The sequence below is a fragment of the Sinocyclocheilus grahami genome, unplaced genomic scaffold (assembly GCF_001515645.1).
Source record: "Sinocyclocheilus grahami isolate Dianchi unplaced genomic scaffold, SAMN03320097.WGS_v1.1 scaffold206.1, whole genome shotgun sequence".
Taxonomy (NCBI): domain Eukaryota; kingdom Metazoa; phylum Chordata; class Actinopteri; order Cypriniformes; family Cyprinidae; genus Sinocyclocheilus; species Sinocyclocheilus grahami.
Genome location: NW_015505385.1, coordinates 777,583 through 796,683, shown reverse-complemented (window position 1 = coordinate 796,683; position 19,101 = coordinate 777,583). Strand labels below are relative to the sequence as shown.

Genomic DNA, 19,101 nt, shown 5'->3' with positions numbered 1-19,101 from the left:
ATGACTTATCTGCCATTGACCTTTAACCCCATATATTCTCAGTTGTATACTCTTGTTGACTAAGTGCTGTCAGAGGTGAAGGCCCACTGGTGTGTTCACCACTTCTCTTCTGTTAGCATTAACAATTTCAGTTCTGTTAAAGCGGAAGATACTATATCTAATCTCAGTATTCACACAGCCTGAATTTCTATAAAAAATTACTTGACTTGAAACCATTTTCATTCTTTGTCAAGCAATTTTATTTGCATAGGCTTCTGCCTGCAAGTGTCAAAGAGAAGATTGTGGGGTCTATCATAAATTTATAAGGCTATAATCTGCGTGCGTGTGTGTGTGTGTGTGTGTGTGTGTGCGTGCCTGTGTGTGTGTGTGTGTGTGTGTGCATGCCTGTGTGTGTGTGTGTGGCTGTTGTTTTGCCACTGTACCTTTAAGAAACTCACTTCTCACGTGAATGCGAACTGTCAATGCGTTTGTCTGTTTGACTAATCAGTCAAGGCTAGCTTCATTCAGCTTCACCCATTCAGATATTTTATTGTGTTCATGATTTACCCTTTTTCCTGCCCTTGACGAGTGATTGTCATATGACTGTTCCTGGATCTGAGTACCCATGCGCAAAGATGGGCCGGTTGCATAAACTGCTTAGACTTTGTTTTCTTCAAGACTGGCCATAACTTTTTTTTTTTTTATCAGCTACAAAGGTAGACTGGCCCAATTTGAATCAGAAAAGAGACTATGATTAACTAACTGCTATAGTCGGTCAAACTAGTTCTTAAGACACAACATAGTGGCTTTGTTTACGCAACTGGCCCCAGGCTGCACAGGGTCCTGTACCAGCCGAGGAACTGTCATTAAGAACGTATGAAGCCTGTTTCCATGCACCACCAAGTAAAAAAGAAAAAGAAAAAAGATAATTGTGATTTTTATGTACAATTCAGACTTTTTTCTCAGGATTGCGTGATATAAACTCACAATTGCAAGTCATAAAATCAGTATTGCATTCAATGCAATTCCCTAAATATCATATTATGAAAAACAAGAAGGAATCAGGTAGGAACAGGAGCATTTTAATATCAGTACTTGTCACATATTGCAAACAATTAATATAAAATATGATTTTTAAAAATGTGCTTAACCACAATTTTTTTAACATGTTTGTTTTAACAAATTTTGAAAATAAACTCTTGTAACCTAACATTTTACATTTTTATTCAACATCTTTTTTTTTTTTTTTTTACATGTTCAAAACATCCTAAATCAACAATTTGAAATCGCTGTGGAATTAAATTAATCTTTACTTTCCTTATACAGGCTCATCTTTTTTTTCTTTATGGCCTCCGGCCGGCCCGCGCACTCTGCGGACCCCAGCGTGATGCCTTTGAGAGGGACGAGAAGGTGAAAACACTATTATGAGCTCTTCTGTGTTGCCTGAAGCAATTACAACAGCACAAATCTGTGATATCTGTTGCCTGACAAGCACATGTGTGTGTGTGTGTGTGTGTGTGTGTGTGCATGCCTGTGTGTGTGTGTGTGGCTGTTGTTTTGCCACTGTACCTTTAAGAAACTCACTTCTCACGTGAATGCGAACTGTCAATGCGTTTGTCTGTTTGACTAATCAGTCAAGGCTAGCTTCATTCAGCTTCACCCATTCAGATATTTTATTGTGTTCATGATTTACCCTTTTTCCTGCCCTTGACGAGTGATTGTCATATGACTGTTCCTGGATCTGAGTACCCATGCGCAAAGATGGGCCGGTTGCATAAACTGCTTAGACTTTGTTTTCTTCAAGACTGGCCATAACTTTTTTTTTTTTTATCAGCTACAAAGGTAGACTGGCCCAATTTGAATCAGAAAAGAGACTATGATTAACTAACTGCTATAGTCGGTCAAACTAGTTCTTAAGACACAACATAGTGGCTTTGTTTACGCAACTGGCCCCAGGCTGCACAGGGTCCTGTACCAGCCGAGGAACTGTCATTAAGAACGTATGAAGCCTGTTTCCATGCACCACCAAGTAAAAAAGAAAAAGAAAAAAGATAATTGTGATTTTTATGTACAATTCAGACTTTTTTCTCAGGATTGCGTGATATAAACTCACAATTGCAAGTCATAAAATCAGTATTGCATTCAATGCAATTCCCTAAATATCATATTATGAAAAACAAGAAGGAATCAGGTAGGAACAGGAGCATTTTAATATCAGTACTTGTCACATATTGCAAACAATTAATATAAAATATGATTTTTAAAAATGTGCTTAACCACAATTTTTTTAACATGTTTGTTTTAACAAATTTTGAAAATAAACTCTTGTAACCTAACATTTTACATTTTTATTCAACATCTTTTTTTTTTTTTTTTACATGTTCAAAACATCCTAAATCAACAATTTGAAATCGCTGTGGAATTAAATTAATCTTTACTTTCCTTATACAGGCTCATCTTTTTTTTCTTTAGTCTCACTGAACAAATTCAAGCAATCACTGTTGACATGACGTGCACACAGCAAGCTTGTGCTTTCTGCAGATGAATTTCTGCAGATGAACACACATGGTCCTGGCTTTGGTGTCATGTTTGGTAGGGCACATCTTACATCTTTCCACTTTTTCTATTTACCTGCACTCATTATTCGCTCACATGGGAGTGAGAAACAGACACAACAAAACATACATCAAAAGAAATGTTCCCCTTCAGGAACTCGAGCTGCGTCGAACGCTTTGGGATCGAGACCCCACAATGAAGCGTGTGTGAAATCAGTCCAATAGAGAAGCGAGACGTTACGAGCGGAGTGACGTGAGCAACCAGGAAGCATAAAGGCGCATCTGGCAAATGCACATGTTAGCTTCTGCTCTTCAGCAAGCGTGTCTGTGTATGTGTGTCTGTGTATGCAAAAAGCACTCAGTCAGTCAGAAACAAAAGTGTAAAACAAAATCTGTGATGAGCGGATGGCGTTTCAAGTTGTGTGCTCCTCCCTGCCCACGCTATCTCTCGGGGTGGGGATACACACGATTTGTGTGTCGTCTGTTTGGGAGCGGAGCATGCATGGGCAGCTCTCGAGGGGGCTGCCTGCAATGACTGTGAGCTTCTCCCGCTCCGTGTGCTCCGCTCCCGCCTGGCCATCTTCGATGAAAGCGGCAAGGTTCGCGATCCTGCTGGGTCCGGCCCCGCTGTTGCTGAGGCACAGCGGTGGCTGTTATCGTGGGGATTGCAAGTGGATTTAGCAGAGGGATCCGAGACGGGCTCGTCCTTATCTCGGTCCTCACCCGCTAGATCCACGGCCCCCTTTTTAGGGATCCGAAGCCCGCCCGGCGGTTTCTTCCCCCAGGAGAGAGGGCCAGGCGCTTCATCTATCTTCCTCCGAGGAGGTTGATGTGATGAGCGTCGACACGGAGGAGACTGTGGACTCGCCACCGCAGTCCCTCGTGTATGAGGAGCTCGTGGAGGTTGTGACTCATGCTGTAGCCAAACTGAACATCGAATGGCCAGCCAAGAAACAGGACGCTCATCCCAAGAGCAAGCTGGACGAGCGCTTCCTTAAAGCTAGATCACAGCCTTCACGGCGGGGCCTTCCATTTTTCCCCAATCTCCATTCTGAAGTCACCAGATCGTGGGATAAACCGTATTCGTTCCCGACTCTTCAGGCCTACAGTATCCAATTACTCTAACATTGGACAACGTCCTCAGCATCGTCCCTGAAGGCCCCGAAGCTTCCCACCAGGCCAGTAAAACTGACATCCGGCTTGGTTGGGAAAGCTTGTGTGGCAGTAGTTCAGGCCGGTGCGTGTCTGCACACTATGGCGGTGTTGCAGGCGTACCAGGCTGACCTGCTAAAAGACCTGGATGATAGGGAGGAAGAGGAATCCGACGTAGTCGCTGAACTACGTCGGGCCACAGACCTGTCGCTTCGAGCCACCAAGGAAATGGCCATTCCATGGCAGCACTGGTGGCTATGGAGCGACACCTGTGGTTGAATCTTTCTGAACTACAAGACAAGGACAGATTCTTCCTCCTGGATGCCCCGCTATCGCCTTCTGGCCTGGAGAGGTTTCAGGAGGCGAAGAAGCAAGCGGCGGCATTCCAGAATTTCCTCCCTAGGTCTTTGGGACTGCAGAAAGATCAGGGGGCGGGGGCCTCTAAACAGAAAACGGATCTGTGGACCGTTATTATGTCCAAGAGGACCTCGGCCAAGCAGTCCTGACAATTCCACCGTCAGGACCCTGAGGGCAGTCGACCCTGGGGAGGAGAGGTACACACCTCAGTATATGGTGCCCGATCCTCCTCAGTGCCCTCAGGGAGCTTCACTGATACCTTGCCCCCAGGAAAGCTCGATGAGGGCGCTAGAGCAGTCAGGTCGGTCGTTCCCTGTCGGCCAACTGCTTCAGGGCACCGAAGTGGCTCCTCTAGTGACACCAGAGGTGCTTTTTGACAGCGTAGAAGCTTCTGCCAAATGTCTCACAATGGGTCCTGCACACTGTAGACAGAGGTTAGATCCCCCCTCACTGATGAGAGTCAGAGTGCACTCGAACCGGAGTATGGCGGCCTCCAAGGCCTTTTCAGTGGGCGTGGCCCTCCAGGATATTTGTGCTGTTGTGGGCTGGTCCTCTCCGCACACATTTGTCCGGTTTTACAGTCTGGACCTGACACCAACCCTGGGGTCCCAAGTTCTCTTGTCTTGATGTGCTCACCAGACACACATCAGACAGGGACTTGCTCGTATGGCGCAGTGAGTATTCTCATTTCCAAAGTGTTCAACACAGCTCGAGTTCCTGAAGGGGAACATCTCGAGGTTACGTATGTATCCATGGCTCCCCGAAGGGAACGAGACGCTGCGTCTCCCTGACATGCTGCTTCAACACTAACTGTGGTTACCGAAACCACGCCGTCTTTCTCTGCGTGCACATTTCGGCGCATTATGCTAATATTTCCACATAGTGAGGTAGATATGTGGGGGCGTGTTAGAACGAGCCGTTTTAGGGGGGCGTGGCAGAGTCTTAACTTTGATAAAGAATATCTCTTTGGTTTTGAGACTTTAGTCTTTGCAACTTCAGGGATCTTATCTATGCACAATCAGCTTGTAACACTCCAAAGAGAAAGGAAAATTTGAAATAGCATCATATGACCCCTTTAATGATAATGGGGCACAGTGTTACAAGTTGCACCCATCTGCATTTAAACTGTTTAGTGTCTTCTGCTAGTTATCGAATCATTAAAAAAACAAATGAACAGATCAGAGATTAAAATAATAGCAGATTTGTCTCATTTTAAATGAATAATAAAAACTGAGATGAAAACTTTACTTAAGCCAAAAATTTACTTTTACTATGGTAAAATAAATGTTCAGCGAATTTGCGCACTTTTTTCTCTATATAGTGTTGATATGGTAATTAGTAAATACTGTAAATTTTGTCATGCTAGCATGTGTGGAAATATTTAACCCTTGTATTATGCTCCGATTCGATTTTTGAGTTAGGCTATATCGGAAATACCAGTTAACCTGTGATTTTATTCTAGACATTTTGTGACTTTTTCTCATTTAGGGCCATGAACATGCATGCAAAGTGAGGATACACTGATGTGTTTTGAAATGTACACACATCATTTTATTACATTATTTTGATGTCAATTTCACCCACATTTGATTATAAAGCTAGGTTAAATAGTATTTCAAATGACTTGAGAGAAGGTAGAAATGAGACCTTATTTTACAGTTTGTGTTTGACAAAGTTTTTTCAGATACTCTGAAAATAAAAATGAATAGCTGATTTGTACCATCTGTGTCTGAGAATGTCTTTTTCAGTACTGAAAATAGTGAGGAACAGCTCCATTTTCACCTTCTCAGGGTGGTAAAGAAACAACATAACCACATACACTCTTAAAAATAAAGGTGCTTCACGATGCCATAGAAGAACCTTTTTTTTATCTAAATGGTTCCATTAAGAACCTTTAACATCTGAAGAACCTTTCTATTTCACAAAAGCTTCTTTGTGGCGAAAGAAGGTTCTTCAGATTATAAAAAGGTAAGAAAGAGATGGTTCTTTTAAAGAACCTTTGACTGAATGCTTCTTTGTGGAACCAAAAATGGTTCTTCTATGGCATCGCTTGAAGAACCTTTTGAAGCACCTTTATTTTTAAGAGTGTATACCCAAGAAATATATTGATTTTGGGTCTGTACAGTTGCCTTGCAACCAAACAAAATCTCTTAAACTATGCTATTGTTAAGCAATGTAATTTACACTATTTACTTTAATGAATTTTTATGAGAAACTTGGAGAAACAGGTGAATAAAGACTGACAGTCGATGCTTAATGTTCAGAAATTATTATTTCAATTTTTTTTAAAGCATTTTAGCTCGTTTATCCCAAGCATGGTTGCAATGTGTTCGTTGTCAATCTCCAAAATCAGAATATTTTTAATTCTTTAAAAAAGCCATTATTTTATTCAAAAAAAAAAAAATTATTATTATTTTATATTGACAACTTATTTTAGTTTGTCTTGTAATGCTATTTTATTTTATTAGATCAGATAACATTTTAAGCTGTCATATGGTCATGTTACAAGTTACAACGCGCCCCTCAGATGTTACAATGTAGCTACATTCACAACAGTGTAGGACACCAACCTCTTTATATTCTCAGATGAATAGAGAAGATAGGATTTCTCATGATATGAAGTTTCTGGATCTATTCCCTCATGCATTTATTTGAACCAAATCTAATTTTAAGCATATTCATATAAGTAGCTATGTTGACCCCTGCCATATTTCCGAATCCTTATCGAGACCACACAGCAGAAACTACTGAATATAGCCTTGCACGTGGTTCAGATGAATGCGTCCTGCGCGCGGAGCGGGATATATATCAAGCAGCGCGTGAAGCGCAAGGATCTCACTGACATCTTTCATCTCTGACTGAAGACACCAGAGGAATTCGACCTCGGCCCCCGAGATCTCGCTTTCATGACTCGAATCTTATTTCTTTGCAAAGTTTAAGTGCGTCATTCGCCTCTTAACACATGTTTTAGTTTATGTTAACCATCGTTTGTTATCTGAGGAGAACTGACGCACGCGCGAGGCGAGCTTATCAGGACGCGTCAAATGCGAGCGTCGTTTATTCTTAGTTGGATTTCGCTCTTGAGCGCACAGTTTTGCGGTAATATTATATGATGGTGATCCGTGGAAGCATGTGAAGCTGTCATATTCCAGGAATGGATCTCCAAAAGGTGCCCAAAAACTACAGGTAAATTATTAGAATGATACACATCGGTGCAGTGTTTAAAATCGTTGCAGCATACTATATTGATATTATTTAAGATTTAACTTTTTTATTTGAAAATAAAAAGCATACGCTATAATTATGCACATTGTTAATAGCCGTTTTAGGTAAAGCAATCTAGTCAGGTGGCTGTGTAACTCATTTTGTGTCCATAATCCATTATTTGATCATTTATGTCGAGTCGCTACTGACTGAAAAGCGCAGGATATATTCAATACACAAAGAGAAAGACAGAGTGGGATGTTTAATTCTCTTTTTAATTGCTTGATTAAATGCATTTAAGCTGGACTGATCAGTTGAGAGTCTTTTTAAGCGTTTGATTTGATCCCAGCTGGGTTTAAGATGCTGTGAGGCTGTGTGGGATGGAGACAGACACGATTTGGATGGATCTCTGCAATCTAAACGGCAGGACAACACTGCAGTACTTCACTTTTATATTAATTCATTCATATAAAGACAAGAGCGTTGGATGAGCTGTAGGCCTACAGCAAAATTAGGTCAGCATCTTTTGTTAGATAGATTAAATAGTCGTGCTGTTTGCTCTATAAAGATCAATTAAACCAATATTTGCTAGGGCAAAAGTCAATGAGCTGTAGAAACCAGACAGACAAGGTAAAGTCCTTGTTTATTCAAAGTTGCAAGTAAATGCATGACTTTGGATTCATAATCAGTTTTGATAAAAGGGCTGTTTACGTTTAATCACTTCATGCATTCCATTTTCACTTGGCCATATAAATGTCAAATTGCTTTTATTTGTATGTGCTTATCTTAGTCTGCTGTTCTCTCGCAATATGCAAACGTGTCAGAAAAATTCACATTTTCTGTCGCATGCTCCATATAGCAATCATTGGTTGAGATTCGGGATTGCTCTATCCATGTGTCTCATCCATGATTGCTGTGGGTTGTGGGATTCCCAAAATGTATTGAGTGCTGACGTAAACCCATTTGGGGCAGGTTAACAACCATGTACACTTGCATTTGTCTCAAATGCATGAACTGTCCAAGTGAAAACACTCATGTAAATTCTAAGAGTATACATTACATAACGTTTAAAATGTCAATTTGTAAAATTTTGTGGCGTGCATTAAACTGTCATATTAACACTGAGTCTGAATTCAGTTATTCAGAAATCAGGGCTACAGTCTACCATTAATACACCCAAAACAACTCTACAATTATTATGTATAAACATCTTTGATTAGGTTTTACTTCAACCAAGACAAGCTTAGTTGTTAACTCATATTTCCTTGTTTTTATCAATGCACACAGGTTTCGCATTAAACTGCAGACTCTATCTTCATAAGCCTTTTCCCGGTGAATAAACACTACAGAACACTGCCAAAATGGACACGAAATGGACGTTTATGTCCAATTCCAACATGTCCCTCCCTGACCGCCTGCTCAATGATAGTTTCTTCCCCGGGAACGAGTCTGACTTTGGTCTGGAGATTTACCCTCACAATAGCACCCACCCTGGCTTCGACCAAACCAGCTCGGCAGTCATCACGTTTGTGTACTTCGTCGTCTGCGCGGTGGGGCTCTGTGGGAACGCCCTGGTCATTTACGTCATCCTGCGCTACGCCAAGATGAAGACCGTCACGAACATCTACATTCTGAACCTGGCCGTGGCGGATGTCCTGTGCATGCTGAGCTTGCCTTTCATCGCCATTCAGCTCTCGCTGCTCCACTGGCCCTTTGGATCGGCGATATGCCGCGTCATCCTAACCGTGGACTCCATGAACCAGTTCACCAGCATCTTCTTTCTGACGGTCATGAGCTTCGATCGATACTTGGCCGTGGTGCATCCGATCAAATCCACCAAATGGCGAAAGCCGCGCATGGCCAAAACCATCAGTCTGGCCATGTGGGGCGTCTCTCTGCTGGTTAACCTACCGATTATGATCTACAGCGGTGTGAACACTAAAAGGAACGAGGCCCGGACTTGTACCATGTTGTGGCCGGAGCCACAGAACACCTACTACACCGCTTTCATCTTCTACACCTTCTTCATGGGGTTTTTCTTACCACTGATAGTCATCTCCATGTGCTACCTGCTCATCGTCATAAAGGTGAAATCCTCCGGCATGCGAGTCGGCTCCACCAAACGAAAGCGCTCTGAGCGGAAAGTCACCCGTATGGTGTCTATCGTAGTAGTGGTGTTCGTCTTATGCTGGTTACCTTTCTACGTATTCAACGTGACCTCTGTGACCGGAACCGTTCCCACCACAACTGTGCTGAAGAGCACCTTTGACTTCGTGGTGGTGCTGGGTTACGCCAACAGCTGCGCCAACCCCATCCTCTACGCCTTCTTGTCGGACAACTTCAAGAAGAGCTTCCAAAACGTCCTGTGTCTTAAAAGAGTCGGCGGCTTGGATGAGATCGAGCGCAGCGACAGTCGACAGGACAGGACTCGAATGGTCAACGACGTCATGACGGAAACGCACAACGCCGCGCTGCTCAACGGAGACCTTCAAACCAGCATCTGAGGAGATAAAAGTCTGCTGAGATTAGATGTTACATGAAAGTGGTCCACTGAAAGTCTCAGATTACATGCGCTGGGAGAGATTCAGTATTTTAGAACAACAATAAATACCTAAACGCAACCCAAACCACATTTTTTGGGGTGAGCTCGAGCTGACTGATCTGATGTATTTAAGCGATGAGCAAACGAATGTCATTTACTGTAAATAACTCTCGTTGCTTTGTTCGGTGTTACTGTCTGAAGAAATTCTAAGGCTGTTGTGTAATTATGAGTGTATGTTCAGTGCCAAAATTGTCTTTAGGGTTCAAAGACAAGTCATGGCCTTCATTGGATAAACATGATTTCATTCTGTTTGTGGAAACAGCTTGTTAGAGGCTTCTTATTATTCAAGGCTTTTTGTGACGATGAATACAAGACGAGTGCTCGACAAGGCCACATCGCTGAATAGAAAAGGTCTCCGAAATCTAAACAAAGATGTACATTTCCGTGGCATATTTATTTGTTGTTATACTTAGAATATCTTGTTTACATTTAAAAATCTTCCCTCGTAATATTTCGCCTGTTTGGTATTATTTTGGTAGAGGAAATGTACATAACGTTCAGTGGAGAGGAGGGGGAGATGGGCTCTGTTACAAAACCTAGTATGCTTCCTATCTAAACAACATTTTCAGGCAGCTCCAAAAAGTGTAGGCAGCAGCATTTAAGCTACCTCCTTCTTAGCCAAATTTTTAAGGCGTTATTTATACAGTATCCTTCACGAAAAAGGCAATCCTAAAATGCACGGTGAAAAAAATTCTAATGAAAACAGACTACTTTATCCATATTTTGTGTGTAATGTGTTTTTATGCTTATTAGAGGATTGTTGTTACCAGTGTATATACAGTATGTAATGCTATCTCACAACCAATTCGAACGAATGGCTAATTCGCACAAATTCATACGACCTCACTCGTACGATTTGTCTAGACCCTAGGTTTAGGAGCGGGGTTAGGGCTAGGTCATTCGTACGAATTCATAAGAATTGGGGAACTCATAAAATATGTACGAATTATCTTGAGATCAGATTGGAATTCTATAGGAATCAGGAGTTAAATGCACACTAGGTTTTGAATCAGAGCTGTAGTCGAATCTTTAGTTTAGAGCTTAATCGTTATCTGACCTGGAGAAAGTTTCATTGTATTGTGTTGTAATTGTGCAAATGGAAGTATGAAGTAACCATATGGCCATTGGCTATACTAAATTAACATTCATCAGCTGGCAAATGAGATGCAAAGAAATCCTCGTTCCTGCTTTAATGCAAACAACCTTGCTCACTCACCTCAGTCATAGCAATGAGGGTCAAGGGGCAGTGAGACGGACGAGGATGACAGAGGGCATGCAGTTCACTCAGAAAAGTATTCAAACAAGTGCATAATTGTGCAGTCGTTCTGGTCAAAAATATACCTCATTATAAAACATAAGATCCATCATTGTGATGAATGCATCCCGTCACACATGGACTGTTCTGTAGTGACGACGAATAGCATCAGCAGCCGCGCTTTACATTTGCATTGCACTTTTAAAACAATTATTTATTCTAGCAAGGCTGATAAAAGGACGCTGCAAGTGCCTTAAAGAATCACAGAATGAGAGACGCAGAAACCGTGTGCATTCATTCACAGAGCTTTAACAATAAACCCTCCACCTGAATGTACAATCAATTGATTTACTATTATATGCTTGTAAATAAAACGCTCATTGAAAGCCGCTGTCGCTCACAGAGCTGTATAATGTGTATATATTGAGCTGGCATTAACAGAACGTATTCAGCTCTTGCCCGTTTGAGGGGTTTAGATCATTGTAACATTTGCGAAGGGCTAAAACCGAACTTGTTTACTTCAGTCTGTCTGATTTCTAAGGGCCAGAATCAGATCTGTTATGCTGCAGGTGTTGAAAAGTGAACGAGCTCACGTTTAGAAGTGTAAACAGTTTTGGAAACACATATTTTGAAACCTGGGGAAGTATTGATGACAGCAAAGTGGTTATCGCAGTATTCGTCGAGTACTTTGAGTTCAGTTCAATGTGCCTTTGACCGTCAGGCAGAATAGGTTGTGTGTTAGTGTGTCATGCTCTAGTGTTGTATCTTATGTCAGGTTTATATAGAGTCCCTTGTCTGATGGTGTGGGCACAATATAGCATTTCCTTTATATTAATAACACATTTCAAAGATGTCCATCATTCATCATACCAAATGTCTGTTTTATTAAAAGAATAGTTGACCCAAAAATAAATATTTCCAAGATGTAGATGAGTTTGTTTCTTCATCAGATTTGTAGAAATTGCATCAGTGTCTCAGCAATGGATGCTCTGCAGTGAATGGGTGCCGTCAGAACGAGAGTCCAAACAGCTGATAAAAACATCACAATAATCCACAAGTAATCCACAGCACTCCAGTCCATCAGTTAACATCTGGAGAAGACAAAAGCTGAAACAAATCCAGCATTAAGACATTTTTAACTAAAATACGAGTCCATAATCTATAATAACGCTTCCTTCAGTGAAAAAGTGCATCTGCTGTTGTCTCTCACATCACAATCCAGCCACATATGTGTTTAGAGCTGTTTAAACGGTGCTTGATCTGTGCAGATTTCTCTCCTGATTCACACCAGAACACTGACTCACTGGAGGAAGCGTTGTGGATTATGGACTCGTATTTTAGTTAAAAGTGCCTTAATGCTTTAAACGGTGCTTGATCTGTGCAGATTTCTCTCCTGATTCAGACACTTTTTCACTGGAGAAAGCGTTGTGGATTATGGACTCGTATTTTAGTTAAAAGTGCCTAACATCTGTCTTCTCCAGATGTTAACTGATGGACTGGAGTGCTGTGGATTATTGTGATGTTTTTATCAGCTGTTTAGTCTCTCATTCTGACGGCACCCATTCACTGCAGAGCATCCATTGCTGAGACACTGATGCAATGCTTCATTTCTCCAAATCTGATGAAGAAACAAACTCATCCTAATCTCGGATGACTTGAGGGTGAGCACATTTTCATTTTGTGTGGATGAAGCATTCTGTTAAGTCTTGAAGAATGACTCATTCTTCACCTTCTCCAATAGCTGCTTGAATGAAGGCTGTGTATTGTGTGCTGTGCTGAGCGTCATCATAAGGATGTAGCATAGCTCAATGTCAGGCTGTGCTGAGATGTGCCTGTCATTCCTCTTGTTGCTAAGCTGCCACAGCTCAATTTTTGCCCAGTTATTTATTGTAAAGGTCCAATTTATTACAACCCACCCAAGCAGAATAATCCTCAGGTCTAATTAAATAATTCCTCAAACACTCTTATTGTCAGGCCATTTGTGGAGAAAGCGTGATTGCGATTTAATTAAATTGTACAAAGGTGCAAACCCACTTTTACTGCTTCTTTCTTTAAGGTCTCATTGTTAACATGAGTTAATGCATTATCTAACATAGCCCAGTGATTTATGTATTAATATGGGTTAATGCATTAATAGAACGAGTTATTTGTGTTTGTGTTAGTTCACAGTGCAGTAACTAATGCTAACACGACTTTTAATTTAAAAACATTTTAGTAAGTTGAACATTAAGTGGTACGCATTTAACAAACTTCAACCAACATACTAAATATTACAAATGACCAAACTGTAATATTATTTCATTTGTGAGGTGCAACTAAGTGATAATTAATATAATGAAGTTAATATATGTATGCATTTGTGATTAAAAGTGTCTGGTAATGACTTTCAGTGGGAAATGATCATTTAAAAGAAACCCTTCAGCACAACTGACTAACTCTAATGACACATAAGAAAATCTGGACATATTAAGATGCATGACAAAGCAAGCTCCCCTCCACTTTTTTTTGGCAATCAAATTGTTGCAAAATGTCTCCCTCTGTTGTCCAGTTTGGGTTTTGTTTTCTATCTAAAAAGTGAAGGACTGTGGACTTGTGTTCAGGCTTTGGCTTGTATATGGATTATGCATCATGTTCATGACCTGTAAATATTGACAATTATTGAGAAACGTGATCAAGTGTCCGCCAACCTTTTTCCAGTGTTGTTATTGACCAAAATAAATAAAAGGCATTACATTCATTTACCAAACAAATAAAGGCTAATGTGTGAACAATTCTCAGTTTGATTTGTGTGTGTGCAGTAATGATGAAATGAAGCTCAGTACACTTACAACCTATGAATGTAATGCAAATTGTGTTCAGTTTACGCTAATATTAATATATTTGATCAAATTGTGAAATATTAGTATAAATTCTAATCGCTGTTTTCTATGTGAAAAATATAATGTGTTTCTGTGATGCGCAGCTGTATTTTCAGCATCATTCCTCCAGTCTTCAGTGTCACATGATCTTCAGAAATCAGTATAATATGCTGATCTGCTGCTCAACAAACATTTCTGATTATTATCAATGCTGAAAACAGCTATATGTTTGTGGAAACCGTGACCAAATGTATTTTTCAGGAATCACAGATCAATAGAAAGTTCAAAAGAACCGCATTTACTTAAAATAGAAGTCATTTGTTGCATTATGCATGTCTTTGCTGTCACCTTTGATCAATTTCGTGCACCCTTGATGAATAAAAAATGATTATCCTTTTTTAATTACTGATCCAAAAATTTTGAACGGTAGCATATATAGGTATATATATATATATATATATATATATATATAAAACATTTATTTTTCAGTTCCAAAGCATTTTGGGTTTCCATGTTCTCAGGTTTATTTGTATAATAAACTGGGATATTAAATAATTAAAGATGTTCAGAAATGTGATCTGTGTATAACACAAGCAGTTGCAGCAGTGTGGTCTCCTGAGGCTCAGTGTGGTTTTATTCAAATCATCTGCTGGTACAAATAGTCCCACACTCACAGAAAGCTAAACTCCAGACCCCTCAGGTCTCCGTTCTCACTCGAGGTAAGTGCAGCACATGCATGTGCGTCAGATTTACAGCCTATCTACAGATTCACAACACTTATGAACTTATGAGTTTAAACAATAATCCTGAAATCTACAAGTACATTTCATGCAAAACTTCATTAATGTAATAATAAGATCAGCTGACCATCAATTACAATCCAAAAGTTTTACATGGCATTTTCCTTTTTAAAAAAAAGTGAATATTGAATATTGTTTATAAACAATAACATAACTCATAGCATTTGCTTTTATAATTACCTTTAGGTTCAGTGCTTTTTTACAACCCTTCTGAATATATTACAAATATCTTTGTGCCAGTTGTGTTCAGTTCATTGATTGCAGTACGATGTTGTATTATTATGCTATGTGTGTGTGTGTGTGTGTGTGTGTATATAATGTAAATCAAATAAATCAAGTTATAACCCATGCTGTGTAAAGTATATCAACTTTAGCTTTAGCTGTAAATGCCAATCTATATCTCACTTCTGTGAATGATTCATATAATGATCACCTTCTTTGTGTGATGGATGATCAGCCACGAGCACGAGAAACTAAAACAAGTCCTTTTGATGAGGATCTCACAAAGTTTGGTTTCCTCTGTGTGTGTCGGTTCAATGAACAGTTAACACAATAATCAGGACGATTGAACTAGCCTTTAGAACGGACCAAATGTTCTCCTTTTCTTCATTTTATACATGGTTTTCACGATCTGTTGCATTAAAAGCAGAAGTGTTCTCGTTTAATCTGGGAGTCTCATTTCAAATCAAGAAGGTGTTTATATGGTGATGCTCAGTGTGTGCATGCTGTGTGCAGGTGTTTGTCGGGGCTTGAGCGATGGCACAGAGCTGTCCGGAGGGTCAGTACATGGACAGGCTGCTGCGAGAGTGTGTGTCCTGCAGTATGATCTGCCACGACTCTGTGATTCCCACACGCTGCTCTCAATACTGCGGTAAGTTACCCCGTCGTCTTCAGCTCACGCGTGTCCAGAGCAGGGTCTGATGATGACTGTGATGTTGTGTGGCAGTGGCCTGGAGATGTAAAGCCGTGTCCGGTCAGTTCTACGACACGCTGCTGAAGAAGTGTCTGAAGTGCTCCGAGCTGTGCGGCAGTCATCCAGAGGCCTGCGCAGACGCATGCAGGAGTGAGTCGATGAGGCACAGCTCAGAACAAACACACTTCACATTTGAGCTTTTCAATACACAGAATTACATTAGAAGTGCTGTGCTTCCAAGTGCTACTGAAGCTGAAGTTTTCTTTCGAAGAATTGTGAGTTTATAATATCTCTTAATTGCACGCTGTAGGGTTAAAGTGGTCGTAATTCTTCTGACGTTTCTTTGTCTTCAAAATTCTGAGGTTACGTCTCACACTTGTGACTTTTTTTCCAGAATTCTGAGCAATTCTGACTTTTTTTTTCCAGAATTCAGTTTACATCTCAATTTTGACTTTTTCCAGAATTCTGAGTTTACATCTTGCAATTAAGACTTTTTTTTTTTTATTCTGCATTTACATTTTACAATTTTGACCATTTTCCCTGGCAGTCTAAGGGGGAAAGTCATAATTACAAGAAGAAAGGCTTAATTGTGAGATATACAGGCCTACTTAGAATTGTGACAAAGTCATAACGGTGAGATAAAAAGTCACAAATACTGTTTTTTTTTTTTAAAGCAGTCCATGGTGGTAACAAGCTTCAATAAAATACGACCAGCTGTCTAATAGTTAGAAATGAACCATGGTTTTATTATAGTAATAGAGCAGTACCCATGGTTTTTGGCGTAGGCTATTTTGCTATTTTTGTTTTACTACTACAAATACTATGGTTAAACTATGGTTAGTGCAGCAAAAACTGTTATTTTGTGGTTACTATGGTTTGGGAAATGACCTACAAAAAATAAACGTAGCAGGATAAATGTGTATTTACCCCCTTTAATAAAAAAATAAATAAAAAAAGTGTGTTCTCCAAATAAAAAAGACTTGCATGTATATTCTATAGCTGTATGTTGGCTGTGACTGTGATCCAGGCACAGGAGCGGTGTTCGTGACGCAGAGGCCTGATGTCGGCGGCTCTGCAGTGCAGCTGGTCCCCGGCAGAGGGCGCTCGGTGTCCGGATCAGCGCTGTACTCGGAGGCGCTGCTCTACTCGCTGCTAGGCCTCTGCATCATCGTGCTGCTGTTCTCGCTGACCGCTGCGTTCCTGCTGCTGCTCAAGAGAGCCAAACACCAGCCACCGCTGGACACCAAGAAACAGCAGCCCAACAAACACGGACAGTCCTCCGAAGGTGAATCATACTCAGCTACACTATGAGGGATCGCAAAACATATTCTCCAAAAATATTGGATGTTTCTGGTTTAACTTTTGTTTCATCTATCATTATATATTATGGGAGTGTTAATAAATATGAATAAAATATATAATAAATATACTCTCTCTCTCTATATATATATATAGGGAAAAAATGTATGTAATGTATTTCTCCAAAAATATTGAATGCTTTTGGTTTAACTTTTATTTCATCTATCATTATATATTATGGGAGTGTCAATAAATATGAATAAAATATAAAATAAATATACTCTCTCTCTCTCTATATATATATATAGGGAAAAAATGTATGTAATGTATTTCTCCAAAAATATTGAATGCTTTTGGTTTAACTTTTATTTCATCTATCATTATATATTATGGGAGTGTCAATAAATATGAATAAAATATAAAATAAATATACTCTCTCTCTCTCTATATATATATATAGGGAAAAAATGTATGTAATGTATTTCTCCAAAAATATTGAATGCTTTTGGTTTAACTTTTATTTCATCTATCATTATATATTATGGGAGTGTCAATAAATATGAATAAAATATAAAATAAATATACTCTCTCTCTCTCTATATATATATATAGGGAAAAAATGTATGCATGTAATGTATTTCTCCAAAAATATTGAATGTTTTTGGTTTAACTTTTATTTCATCTATCATTATATATTATGGGAGTGTCAATAAATATGAATAAAATATAAAATAAATATACTCTCTCTCTCTCTCTATATATATATATATATATAGGGAAAAAATGTATGCATGTAATGTATTTCTCCAAAAATATTGAATGTTTTTGGTTTAACTTTTATTTCATCTATCATTATATATTATGGCAGAGTTAATAAATAATTTCTATATCTGTCTGTCTATATATATATATATGCAGGAAAAAAATGAATGTATTTCTCCAAAAATATTAAATGTTTTTGGTTTAACTTTTTTATGGCAGTGTTAATAAATAATGAAAAATATATTTCATACATACATATATAGGGGGAAATGTTTTGACAAAAGAGACAATAACAAATAAAATAATTCAAGGTCATATTATAATGTATTTTAGTTCAAACTGTTTAGAAATTTTGATTTGAACATTTCTTATAGTTCTACATACTTCTTAAAACATTGAATATGATTTTGGTGTAACTTAGAATGATGTTCAAAACTTCATCTTACCTAAATGTGTCACATTTTTTTGTGTATGTATAATTATTATTTTTTATTTGCATAATAAAAATGTTTATGGACAGTAGCCTACTTCAACTTTATTAAATTAACAACTGACATTTAAATGAACATTATATTAACCATGTTATTTTTACAGTATGGCTCAGATGGGATGTTCCTGATGTAGTTCTGCGCTCTCGCTCGACTGAATGTGTTTGTTTTGCTGCAGATTCTCTGATGGCTCGGGCGGATGAAGAGTCTCCGGAGCGGCCGAGGGCCACAGAAACCTGCGTCTACTGCTTCTCTGAGCACACAGACGCGCTCCAGACACACAGCGAGAAGAGCCGAGCGCTCCGGATCATCTGCTCACCCACACACACCAGCATCTCAACATAGCCACGCACACAGAACTACCGCACGTCACTCCTCAAGGATTCCTATGGAAAATAACTTCAGCTTAGTTTTAATAAATGCTGTATTTTATAGAGCACAACACACTTTGAAGGCCTCTTGACTCTGAAAGTACCTCTCATTCAATTTCATAAAATTAATCATTATATTATTGTGTGCGTGTATATATATAGTTCTATATTTACATACACACACTATAAAACTATAGTATATATAGTTTTATATATTCTCTCACACACACACTCACCCTCTCTCTCACCCTCACACTCTCACCCTCACCCTCTCTCTCACACATCCGGATCATCTGCTCACCCACACACACCAGCATCTCAACATAGCCACGCACACAGAACTACCGCACGTCACTCCTCAAGGATTCCTATGGAAAATAACTTCAGCTTAGTTTTAATAAATGCTGTATTTTATAGAGCACAACACACTTTGAAGGCCTCTTGACTCTGAAAGTACCTCTCATTCAATTTCATAAAATTAATCATTATATTATTGTGTGCGTGTA

General features: G+C 39.4%; 2 protein-coding genes across 2 annotated transcripts; both read left to right on the top strand.

Moving 5' to 3' along the window:
- The first annotated feature begins 6,839 nt into the window (after positions 1 to 6,839).
- Positions 6,840 to 10,703, top strand: LOC107595641 (somatostatin receptor type 2-like). The gene is made up of 2 exons (XM_016286120.1): positions 6,840 to 7,229; positions 8,535 to 10,703. The coding sequence occupies exon 2, from the start codon at positions 8,609 to 8,611 to the stop codon at positions 9,749 to 9,751; it is 1,143 nt and encodes a 380-aa protein (XP_016141606.1). The 5' UTR covers positions 6,840 to 7,229; positions 8,535 to 8,608; the 3' UTR covers positions 9,752 to 10,703.
- A 3,879-nt stretch (positions 10,704 to 14,582) lies between these two features.
- LOC107595642 (tumor necrosis factor receptor superfamily member 13B) lies at positions 14,583 to 18,731 on the top strand. Its single transcript, XM_016286121.1, has 5 exons — positions 14,583 to 14,681; positions 15,498 to 15,633; positions 15,709 to 15,825; positions 16,709 to 16,960; positions 18,403 to 18,731. Exons 2-5 carry the CDS (start codon positions 15,519 to 15,521, stop codon positions 18,567 to 18,569), a joined length of 651 nt encoding a protein of 216 aa, XP_016141607.1. The 5' UTR covers positions 14,583 to 14,681; positions 15,498 to 15,518; the 3' UTR covers positions 18,570 to 18,731.
- Positions 18,732 to 19,101: the final 370 nt, after the last annotated feature.